At 46.9% G+C, this 12,322-nt stretch overlaps 1 protein-coding gene across 2 annotated transcripts in view; it reads right to left on the bottom strand.

Annotated features, from left to right (window-relative positions):
• HMCN2 (hemicentin 2) overlaps window positions 1-12,322 on the bottom strand; it is a 936,787-nt gene that overhangs the window by 412,944 nt on the left and 511,521 nt on the right. For both annotated transcript variants that reach the window (XM_069609262.1, XM_069609261.1), the window contains 2 exons: window positions 1,902-2,183; window positions 309-476 (listed from right to left, as the gene is read on the bottom strand). In XM_069609262.1, the coding sequence (XP_069465363.1) occupies window positions 309-476; window positions 1,902-2,183 (450 nt within the window). The remainder of the gene's footprint in view (window positions 1-308; window positions 477-1,901; window positions 2,184-12,322) is intronic.

The following is a 12,322-nucleotide window of genomic DNA, read 5'->3' as shown; positions in this document are numbered from 1 at the left end:
CCACATCCTCTGGAGCCCCCCTTGCTTAGAGGCAGGCGTGAGCTGCCCTTGAAGGTCCTGACTTCTCAGCTTCAATCACTTTGCTTTTTGAGAATCTTACTTGTTATTGGTTAAAGTACAACTTCAAGTACCACAATGCAAAGTGGCATTGGCTGAACCTCTCATACGTGACAATAGATGACCTATGACCTCTGGTACGTGTGTTCATTTTAATGTGCATTCCCTATGTGTCATTTTGTTTTACTTTGGTTGGTAATGTGTCATATGCATGACTTAAAGGTGCCAGCCTCGCTCTAGTGCCTCCTCACCTGATTGGAGGCGCGCATGCTCGTCGGCAACAAGGGGCAGCCCATTGTGGAACCAGCGGATGGCTGGAGGCGGGCTTCCAGAAGCTTCACACTCAAGGGCCAGGGTGCCGTGCAGAGGGGCTGAGACGTTCATCGTTGGCATCACAGTGCTGGGGAACTCGGGGGGCTCTAGACACATAGATAAGGGAGGTGGTTATTCCAACAAGCAGGAACTCAGCAGCCCCCCACCTAAGGGAGCGACACAGGTATAATGCCTACGGCCAGAAGGACCGTGTAAAATAGAGACTAACAAAGAGATTACCACTAGTCCCTCACACTTTAATATAGACTCATTAATTGCCCAGCAATGGCCTCAAACCTCCAGGGAGCCTCATTCATTGCCCAGCAATGGCCTAATACATTTCATTGAAGTCTCACTCATTGCCTGCTAATGACCTCAAACTTCCACTGAGCCTCATTCATTACCCAGCAATGACCTCAAACACTTCAATGTAATCTCACTCATTGCCCGCCAATGACCTCAAACGTCCAGGGAGCCGCATTCATTGCCCAGCAATGGCCTAATACATTTCATTGAAGTCTCACTCATTGCCCGCCAATGACCTCAAACCTTCACAGAGCCTCATTCATTGCCCAGCAATGGTCTAATACAAGTCATTGAAGTTTCACTGATTGCCCGCCAATTACCTCAAACTTCCAAAAAGCCTCATACATTGCCCAGCAATAGCCTCAAACTCTTCAATGTAATCTCCCTCATTGCCTGCCAATGGCCTCAAACTTCCACTGAGCCTCATTCATTGCCCATCACTGGTCTCATACACTTCAATGTAATCTCACTCATTGCCCGAGAATGACCTCAATCTTCCAGAGAGCCTCATTCATTGCCCAGCAATGGCCTAATACATTTCATTGAAGTCTCACTCATTATCTGCCAATGACCTCAAACTTCCACTGAGCCTCATTCATTGCCCATCACTGGTCTCATACACTTCAATGTAATCTCACTCATTGCCCGAGAATGACCTCAAACTTCCAGAGAGCCTCATTCATTGCCCATAACTGGTCTCATACACTTCAATGCTTCATTGCTCATTAATGACCTCTAATTTCCACGGAATTTCATTCAGTCTCAATCAATGGTTTCCTACGCATCAAATGAGTCTCATTCATTGCCCACCATTGGCCTCATACACCTCAATGAAGTTTCACTCATTCTCCATCCATGGCCTCTTTCACATCAATGGAATATCATACATTGCCCATCAATGGCCTCCATGGAATCTCACTATCAACCAATGGTCTCATACACTTGGCCACTAACGGCCTGATGCTGTAACGCGCAGTCTCACCTATTGCATATTTCAGTGACGCACATATTTTACACTGATGTCCCCCTTCAATGATCCAGTACATTTTAAATGGGGTCTCCATCTCACATCCTTCACTGAACTCAAATGCCCTTAAATTGAATCCTAAAACACAACCGTGGAGTCTCACTCACTCAATGGTTGGCCTCATAGACTCCAATTGCCACCCGTCATCCCATGTCATAAGCCCCTGCTGCCCGGTGCCCACCCCTGTGCCAATACTCACTCTGTATGGTTAGCTCAAACTTCCTTTCTGCCCGTCCCACTGCATTGACCACCAGGCAGGAGTAGTGCCCGGCATGTGACGTCCGTGTCCGCTGGATGTGGAGCTGCTGTCCGTCACTTTGCAGGATGACGCCATGTGCACTAACCACGGGCTGTCCATCTTTGACCCACATCACCTTCGGTGTTGGCCTCCCCGTCACCTGGCACTCCAGGCTGACTGGGTCACCTCTTGTTACCGTGGTCCTTGAGATAGTCTCCACACTGCCAGAGATTTTCGGCAAAGCTGCAGGTGCCAAGAGAAAGCAACAACACTCTGTTTAGTTCCTTGAATGTAGGAAGAGTGGGAAGATGGTCTTTAAAAAGCAACGACTCAGATCATGTGATGATATGCTCATGTCTTACCATATATATGAAGTATGTCTGCCAAATGAAAATACAGCCAACATTCATCCTTGACTCTAACATTACCTCTGTCCACATCCTACTCGATCTCTCCTCTGCCTTCGACACGGTCAACCATACCATCCTGCTCAACTGTCTCTGTGATAACCTGGGTATTACTGATCAGGCTCTGGCCTGGCTGACCTCTTTCCTCTCTGATCGACCCTCCCAGGTCCAACTTGGGTCTTTTCATCTATCTTCCTCTCTACCTGTGGCGTTCCCCAGGGGTCTAACATCTCGCCCTGGCTTTTCAACCAATACCTGGCAACCCTCGCCCACTGCATTGTCATTTTCTGCTGCAATTTCCAGTGCTATGCTGATGACACTCAACTCATTTTCAGGCTGCCCTCGGCCACCTCCTCTTCTTCTCTCATCTCTGATTGCCTAACTGCCATTCAAGTCTGGTGTGCCGCCAATGACCTCTGCCTGAATGCCAGCATGACAGAGATCCTCCTCATAGGCACACCTTCAACCTCCTTTCGCCTCGCTCCCTGGCCGGCCTCTCTTGGCCCTCCTCCTACCCCCACCTGTGAGGCAAAGAACCTTGGGGTCATCTTTGACTCCACACTTTCCTTCTCCTCCCACATCTTTGAGGTCTCTAAAAAGTCAAACTTCCTACTGCACCTCCTCAGAGGTACTCTGCCTTTCTTTTCCTTCCCCCAGAAGCTCATTGTCTCCCAAGCTCTGGTTCTCTCCAGGTTGCACTAGTGTAACAGCCTCTTCCCAAATCTACCTGCTTCTACTCTCCGCCCTCTGCAACTTATCCAGAACAGGACTGAAAGACTTATCCTTGGCCTAAAGCCCTGGGATCGTATCTCTCCAGCTTTGAAATCTCTCCATTGGCTCCCAGTGGATGCAAGGATTAAATTCAAAACCCTCTGCATTGTCCACAAGGTTTTCTGGGGCCTGCGTCCAAAATACCTTGAGCTATCCCTCCGCAAATACCTCCCCCCTCAAACTCTTCGTTCCTCTAACTCTAACTCCCACAGGGTCAGTCGTTTTTCAAAGAAACGAGCTGGGGGTAGATCTCTGTCTTCAGCTGGGTCCTCCCTCTGGAATAGTCTACCTGCCACTCCAAAACATGAGGAGAACCATCTCCAGTTCTGGAAGCACCTCAAGACCTTCCTCTTTGCTTCTGCCTTTGCTCCCCTCTCCCCTGCTGACCTACTCTCTCTTGGCAATGTGCACCTGGCCACCCTCTGTCCCCTGTACCCAAGTACCTGCTCACCCTGCCACCCTCCTGCACTGCCACCTGGCCACCCTTTGAAATGGGGACTGTATCTGCACCCTTACAGCCCCCCAAAGCCCCCATTTTCTTCCTTTTCTGCACTCATCAGACTTACCCAGTCTGCTGCCGTAAACACTGCACTTGTCACTTGCTGGCTGCACTGCCACTGTTTATTGCCTCTATTATCTATTTATTTGTTTTTATTATTATTTATCTGTTCTCCTCTGCTCCGCACTCTCCTCTCTCCCCCTTCCATGCACTTGCTCCCCTTTCCCTTTCCCTGCACATGCGCGTTCTCAATGTCACTGGGCCTAGTAAGATTGTTGATCTGTTCTTCCTTGTTCCCCTCCCCTGCCTTGTCTGGCTCTGAAACACTTGTGTATGAGCGCGATACAAATACAATTTCATATCATATAATATCATTATTCAACAGCTTAACCAGCACTGTGAATCTTCACCCATTGACTTCAATAGGGCTCAAAAATATGACAAATATTACTTACCAGTAATTGTCTTTCTGTAGCTTGCATCTGCTTAGCATCACAATATTTGCATAGGCCACCATCTAGTGGTTGATGCGGATTATTACATATTGCTTTTTCAATTTTGAAAAAATGGGCGTTGCCAGGGGCCTACCTGGAACACTATTCCTAGTGTATTTGTACTGGTACCATGATCCTTGATGTGTCAACGTCCTCAGATGGTTTGTTTTCTGACATGGGAAGAATGTTGCCTCCTTTGTATATGTGTGAGTAGCCTTCTGCTCCTGCGTGGGGAGGATGGGTACGCACATGTGATTCTAAGCAGATACAAGCTACAGAGATGATTACTGGTAAGTAATATATGTCTTCTGGGGCCTGTGAATCTGCTTTGATTCACATGCTTTGCATAGATTAGCAAGCAGTATGTAATGAAGGAGAGGGGAGAGCTGAAGGGCTGGAAGATAATAGGTGTTTTAATATTGCTTGACCCACTTGTGGGTCTGACTTTGAATGTGTGTTCAGACAATAGCGTTGCGTGAAGGTATGTACTGAACTCCAAGTGGCTGCTTTGCAAATGGCTTCCAGTGGGACATTTGCCAGAAAGGCTGGGGTTGCTAACATACATCTTGTGTAATGAGCCCTTGGTGTACATGAAGAGGTGTTGGTAGCTCTGGAATAGCAGATCTGTGTGCATATAACAATCCACTTAGCAATAGTTGCTTTGGAGACTGCCTCCCCTTGTGTCCCTGTTGCCGTCTTTCGTTTGCCCTTAGTTATGTCAATGTAATAGATTACTGCCCTACACACATCCAGAGTATGTAGTGCTCTTTCTACTTTAGTCTGTGAGTTGTGGAAGAACTCTTGTAATTCAATTTATTGGTTCACGTGGAATTTAGATATGAATTTATGAAACAAATTTAGCATGAATTCTTAAAACCACCTTATTTTTATATGGTGAAGAATAACTCAGAAACTGATAGGGCTTATAACTCAGTCATCTTTCTTACAGACATAATAGCAATGAGGAGAGCTACCTTGAATGCCAATTCTTTAAGTGAAGCTTTGTACATGGGCATAAATGGTGGTCCCATGAGCCATGAGTGAACTGTGTTTAGATCAAATTGTGGAGGGATGCGAGACATTGGCGGGTGTATGCGTTTGATGCCTTCCATACTGGTGCTCTCCACCATGATGTTTTGTGTTGTGATGTGATTTGGTGTATCCTGCTATGGCTGCTAAGTGCACCTTAAGTGAATTACACACCAGGCCTGAGTATAGTGAGTACATGAGATATAGCATCACATCTGGAGGTGAGCAAGAATACAAGCAGGTTCTATTTGTTGAAGTAGCAGAGTCTGGCACTAGGTTTTCTTGTTTCTCTAATATTGTCCATATACTTTGTGGGGAGATGCAGATGACCAAACTGTATGACCACAGGACCCAGGCTGCTAAAATGGTCGTCTGAGGTGCCGGGTGTGTTACCTGTTTGTTCTTCTGTGCTAATAGGTCTTGGCTTGGGTGAAGCTTGAAAGGTGGATATAGAGACTTGTGCATTAGGTGTGAGTACCATGGATGTCATGTTCACATTGGTGCAATGAGTATCATTGTAAACCTCTCTTGGTGCATCTTGTGAAGTATCTTGCGGATGCGTGGTGTCGGGGGAACAGTATATGCAAATATCCCTGACCAGCACGTCCATAGTGCAGTGCTTGAGGGAACCTGGCCACATAGTCTTGGCATCTTTTGTTTTCTTTTGTTGAGAATAGGTCTATTGTTGTGTGACCACATGTTGCAAAGATCCGCTTGAGTGTATTTGTGTTGAGTTCTCACTCGTATTCCAGTAGCAGGACCCTGCTGAGCGAGTCTGACAGACAGTTGTGAACCCCCAGAAAATGTTGTGCTTTTATGGATATGTTCCTCCGTGTGCACCAGTGCCAAATGTTTTCTGCCAGAGTGGTCAGTTCTTTGAGTGAGTTCCGCCCTGTTTTGTATATAGAACATTGCGGCTGTGTTGTCTGTATGTATGAGAATGTATTTTCCTTCTAGAATATTTTGGAAGGAAAGCAGAGCCATCTTTATTGCCAGAAGTTCCAGCCTTTTTCTCTCTTGTTGACCACTTCTCCCGCGCTGTGAGGTGCAGACTGTGTGCTCCCAATCCTGCTAGCGATGCGTCTGTTATTGTGATATGTGGCAGTGGTGAAATGAAGGGTCTTCCTTTGTTCATGTTACTCACTGACTACCCTGGAATGCTTCCGTCTACAGTATGTGAGGATCCCAATAGGCGTCCCATTCGCCTGTCTTTTGTGACCATTGTTCCGCTAGCCACTGCTGTCTTAACTGCATTCCAAGACGTGCGTGGGGTATTATTAATATGCACAACGCCATCATGCCTAGAAGTCTCATAACTTTCCCGACTGTTAGCATCTGGCCTGTTTTGAATAGGGGGAATGATTGATTGTAAACCCTGTACTCCTTCTGGTGTTGGGTATGCTGTCACTTTTCGCGTTGTGTGTTTCGGACTGCCCTAGGAATGCCTTTTCCTTGCTTGGGGTGAGGCTTGACTTCTTTTCGTGGATTACAAAGTCTAGGTTGTGCAGCAGGTTCACTGTGTGTTGTGAGAGTGCCAGGCACTCCTGTGCATTCCTTCCTGTTATTAACCAATCGTCTAGGTAGGGGTGCACTGGCATAGCTCTTTTGCGACCACTGCTAGCACCTTGGTGAATACACGAGGTAACGATGCAATTAAAAAAGGAAGGGCATTGAATTGGTAGTGTTTGCTTAAACCCTTCAATCTGAGATACTTTCGATGACCTGGGAACATTGAATATGAAAGTATGCATCTTTCAAATCTAACGTTGTCATGTAAATCACCTCTTTTAGGAGCCGTAAGACCTCCTGGAGGGTTGTCGTCCTGAATATATGTGGTTTTACATCTTTGTTTGCGGGTCTTAGGTCTACACTGGACTCAGAGTCAAGTGTTTTGAGGAACTTGGAAGTGAACAGAGCATATTCCTGTGTTTTGTGGCACTTCATCTATTGTGCCCTTCAGGGTGAGTGCTTGGATCTTCTCCTGTAGGACCTTCAGATGTTCTTGGGATATAGTTCTTGCTCTGAGATGAGGATCGCACGCTTTCTTTATTAGTTCGATGCAATAACCCTGCTTTACTGTGCTTAATACTCACTTGTCTGACGTTGTCTCCTCCCACGGTCCCACGCTATATGATGCTATGCTGCCCCCTACTGGAGTGGCATGGGAGGGGACCACTGCTGGGTAGTCACTTTACGGCGTGGGGCTGAGCCTCTCGAGGTGTGTCCTCTGCCACGTCCTCGTTCTCTACGGGGATGTTGCACAGTCGAGTATCCACGAATCCCTTGAGTGTAGGTGTCTTGGTAACATGGGACACCTGGTTGTGTACTTGGATGCCCTGTTTGATAGGGGGTAGGATCGGGCTCGAAAGGGCTGCTTGCCTCTGAAGGATGCCCCTTGCTGGAAAGATCTGCTGGGTGTTTGGTCTACGCTCTTCCGGGTCGCGTGTTGTTTTTTAGTCTCTTGTTGTGCGTCATCCACTGCTGGACAGTAATCCAGCTGTGCTTCGTCCAGGGGAGTTTCTAGGTCTGGAAAAGACCCGGGGCTAAGCTGATGTCGGAACTGTTGGGACTGGGGTCTAGCTAGTCTTTTGGCTGGAGCTCCTGAGATTCTATCCGGGGCTACAACCAAAAGATCAGGGGCTATAGCCCCCTTAGCCCCCCCTAGCAACGCCCCTGGCTTCGTCCATTAGGTTGGCCCTTTCTTGGATTTGAAACCAGAGCCTCTGAGTCATGCTTGTCTTTTTTATAAGGCCAGCCCCTGCTACTATATTTCCCGCTGTGTCTGCGACATCAAGGGTGTTTTTATACCTGCATTGGTCACATTTGTTCCCTCGGCTATAATCTTAAGCGGGGCTGTTTTTGTGGGTTCTGTGACCTGGCTGATGAGCTGTTCTATATCATCCCATTGGTGCCAAGAGTATCTCGCCATGAGTGCCGTGGCGTTGGCGATTTTGATCTCATGGGCTGTTTGTGTGGCCATCCTCCACCCAAATGAGTACATTTTCTTATTCTCCTTGTCGGGGGATAGTCGCACTTAGAAAGGGGTGCTGCGCCCCTCTTTATGGCTCAGCTCGCCACAAGGGAGTCAACCCTTTATTGACCCCTTATGTAAAGAGGGTCACTGGTGGCTGGTTTATACTTTTTCTCAATTCTTGGGTCCACCGTCTATTTTTCAGCAAGGGAATGGATTGAGAGACTGACCTCCTCTACTTGAGGACATCCTCTATAAAGTCTGTCTCGTCGTGGGGTTCTTCTGTCTGTATATTGAATCTTCTTGCAGCCCTTTTTAGAAGGTCTGTGTACATGACTTGGTCCTCTGTGGGAGAGGATGAAGTAGAGGGTTTCACCTGGTCTGGGGGTGGGAGAGTATAGTCCTCCGGGTCTAACTCTGTCTCTTCTTAATCCCGCACAATCTCATCTATATCTGAAAAGGTTTGCTCTTCTACCAGCTCCACCTCCTCCTATTCCTGAAATTGTTCAGTTTGGGGGAGTACCGTCCTTTGTGTCTTGGGGCTTTATTTCAGGCCCTGGTCTCCTTTTCTCTTTCTGGGCAATTTCTCACAGAATTCCATGAAGGATTCAATTTTTCCCATGAAGAAGTTAATTCTTTGCTCTGTCCAAGGCTTTCTGATGAGGGTCTAGAAGAATATCTTCCTCCTCCTCAAAATCTGACCCTCTAGATAGGGCACGCCCCCTTTTCTGCAGGCCAGAAGTAAATATGCCTTTCCCCTCCGTGGATGAGGTTCCCCTACACTCTTTATGGGAGTGATTTCTGGGGTTTAGGCGTGGGAGCGTCTCTTTTTGACATTTATTCGAGTGCCATGTTTTTTTTTGGTGCATTCTTTGAATGTTCAGATGCAGCCCTGTGTTTGGGTGTGTCCCCACCCTGTTCAATCAGCGTCTTAGTTTTGTTCACCGAGATGGAGTGTGTTTTGAACACGCTGTGTGTTGAACTGCCATGTAATTTCGGCGTGGTGGACGATCAGTCGGACGAGTGTTCTGTTTGAGTATCATCTGGTTTTACTCTGGAATGCCAGGGGTTGTCTCCACAGCACAACCTGACATCAGCCCTGTGGAGCTGGGGACTGGCTGTGAGGAACCCGTTTCTGTTTCCCCCATTTCCTGATCTTCTGTGTCACTCTAGATTTGCCCAATCTCTTTTTGGCCTGCATTACGTAGGCTTCCCACCTTTTTGTTTGATGCTCCTTCAGCATTTTTGGTTTTAAAAGCCTGCAGGCTTTGCAACAAGAGTCGTCGTGGTCGCTTGCAAGGCAATTATTGCACACTCTGTGTGTGTCCTTCCAGGGACATTTTGTATTGCAGCCAGGGAAGAATTTAAATTGAGTGTTCTTGCTACGCAGAATGCCGTTTTATAGCTGTAACAGGGTGCCGGGCCTAAGCCGCCTGGTTAATTGGTAGAATAGGAGAAATCTATTAGCTTTCTTGGAATCCATCCTTCTAAATAATCTAAGATTTTGCAAGTGGCGTTCAATTGAAATGTTAGTCCTTTTATTGTGAGTGCAGTAAACTACTTAGCTAAGAGATCAGCTTTCAGATTGTGATGATGTTTATTGTTGACATTAATATAGAGTCAAATTGAGCACTTGCCCTGAAGAAGATGTTTAATGGGTCAAAACACGTGTTGGCTGTGCGTTAAAAGCCATACTCTTTTGGATGGCTGATTATTTAACAAACAAACCAATGGAATTTCTTTTGAAATAGGTTTGGGAGGGTTGTTTACGCAATTGGTCAGAATGCTGAATTTGTTCTCCATTGGGCAGCCAGGAAGTGGACAAGCTATTATGTGTCGGTGTATCTACAGTGGGGGCTAAAGGCATTCTCTATAGACGTGTGTGCCAGAGAAAAATATCTTTATGTACATATATAACTATACATCTCTATGTATGTCTATAGCGCCCACTCTCTCTGCTGCATAACCTTTACAGCACAGTGCGCCTTTCACTGATCTCTGGCAGCGCCTGTCTGTAATGGTGCAGGTAGGCCTCGGTTAGGCCTTGGTGTTCGATGTGCCACATGTACATCGAGCACCCACTTCCTCTCGAGAACTCTGTGTTTTGTGTCCAACCGCAGTGGCAGAAAAAAATAATCTAAAGACATTCCGGTCAGATAGCATAGTGGGTTGAACACTTGCGCCTGATAGCTGTGCGCTACCTGTTGTGGTTGGTTCAAATCCCAGCAGGGTCAACTCAGCCTTTCATTTTTCCGAGGTTGATAAATTGAGTACCAGTCTGAGGGATAATAATGTAATCCGTTATTTCAGCGCTCTGAGATGCATGGGTGTGTAGCACTATATAAGAAATAGGTATTATTATTATTATTATTATTAAAGCTCATGGGTGCCAGTACACGTAGAATATGGATAGTGTCGCAGTTACACCCCTGGTGACCCATTTTACGAAAAAACAATATGTAATATCCCAAACTAACCACTAGATGGCGGCCTATGCAAAGCATGTGAATCTAAGCAGCTATACAAATCTCCAGCTATGTTATTTCATTGAGATTCTGGCCGCCTTTTGGGGTCAGTGAGGCCTTTTTAGCCCCACTCACTTGCTGGCTTCCTCCATTTGCGGTGCCAGCCAGACCAGGCCACGGCTGTCCTGTTCGCCCAACATCGTGTCACAGGAAGGCCACGCCTTTCTTTGGCACAATGTTGCTCCCGAGTTTAGCAAGTAAGCACAGCCTCGTTGCAGAGTCTCAGAGATTTCCAGTATTTCAATGGGAAAATGCAGAGAACATCCCGAAAAGTGAAATGGCTGCGTGATCCTACAGCCGTCTAGCAATACACCCCGTCCTGGGAGCCTCAGGGCAACGAAGTGGAGAAGAAGGGAGTGTCCCCAACAAACCCTGTGCGTCACATCCTGGCCCAGCCATACACACCCCCAGACACATACTCACATCGTCACCCTCAGATGGCTTATGTTGCCCTTTCCCCGAGTAATCTTTTCTGCATCCTCTCTTTATTCATAATAATGAAACATTCATGCGGCCATCAAATGGTGTGAGGAGGAATAGGGCAGAGCCAAGAGAAGCCCAACCGCCTATAAAAAGAACTGACGCAGGAAGCTGGGTGAATTCCCTGCACATATTTACCAACACTCTTTTGCTCGTCTCTCAGCAGCCAATCAACTTCCCTGAAATCCACTGCCGCTATGACTTCTAACAGTCAGGTTTTTAAAAGGTAAACAGTGGTGCAGATCGAAGCAGCCTTTCTCCCTCAGCCCTCATATCACACCCAACACAGACCTGCGAACTCCTGAGTGGAAGGAACTGCACTGCAGGGACGTCATTTAGGGGTTGCCAGGGGTCGCAAATGTGACCCCTGATGTCCCCCTTGTTACCCCTGTGGTCTCCCTTGCTACCCCTAAAAAGAAATTGAAAAAAACACATTTTTTTGGGGCTCCTGGGCTGTGGCCAGCAGCATGTGGATCTTTGTTTCTGGAGTGGCTGGTTTTCTGTTAGCTATAGCCTGTAAGACAGCCCAGTGGGTAGAGCACTAACTGCTGCAATGTGTGTGTGATCTGCAGGCTAGAGGTTCGACTCCCGGCAAAGTCAACTCAGCATTTCTTCCTGCTGGGGTTGATAAATGAGTACCAACACAGGTTGGGGGATATTGCATGTATATTTGTTCTATATGAAGCACTTAAGCATAAGTGCTATACAATAATACATGATTATCATTTGGCTTTGGACGCCTGCTTACATTCACATTTATTTGGAAATATGGGCCTATAAGCACTGATATTAATGAAACATATGGTGATCCATTCTTCTATGCAATGTATGTCACTTTACAGTGATACTGTAGCCATACTTTTCAGACTGTACTTAGAAACAATGCTATCTGATGCCACTTCCTGTTTTGTCAAGGGGTGAAAGGTCATGCTCCATCGCTTCCTGTGATGTCACTTTGGGGAGGGTCAGATGACATCACTCCATGTGATGTCATCAGAGGTTAAGGGTCATGTAATATCACTTCCGCTACCCCTGGCATTTTGGTGAACTGACGTCCCTGCTGCACCCGCTTTGCTCCTCGCTGGTTCAGCCAATCAAGAGCCGGACAGCCTTCAAAGTTCAGAAAGTCCTTCCTGGAGCAGTACAGCGAGAAACGGCCTTCATCACCAATCAGAAAGCTTGACATGCCTTCGGATTCTGCCAGCT

This window comes from Ambystoma mexicanum, chromosome 8 (genome assembly GCF_040938575.1).
Source record: "Ambystoma mexicanum isolate Mex_15411 chromosome 8, UKY_AmexF1_1, whole genome shotgun sequence".
Classification (NCBI taxonomy): Eukaryota; Metazoa; Chordata; class Amphibia; order Caudata; family Ambystomatidae; genus Ambystoma; species Ambystoma mexicanum.
Note: the sequence above shows the minus strand (reverse complement) of the source record. Positions and strands in the feature narration are given on the sequence as shown.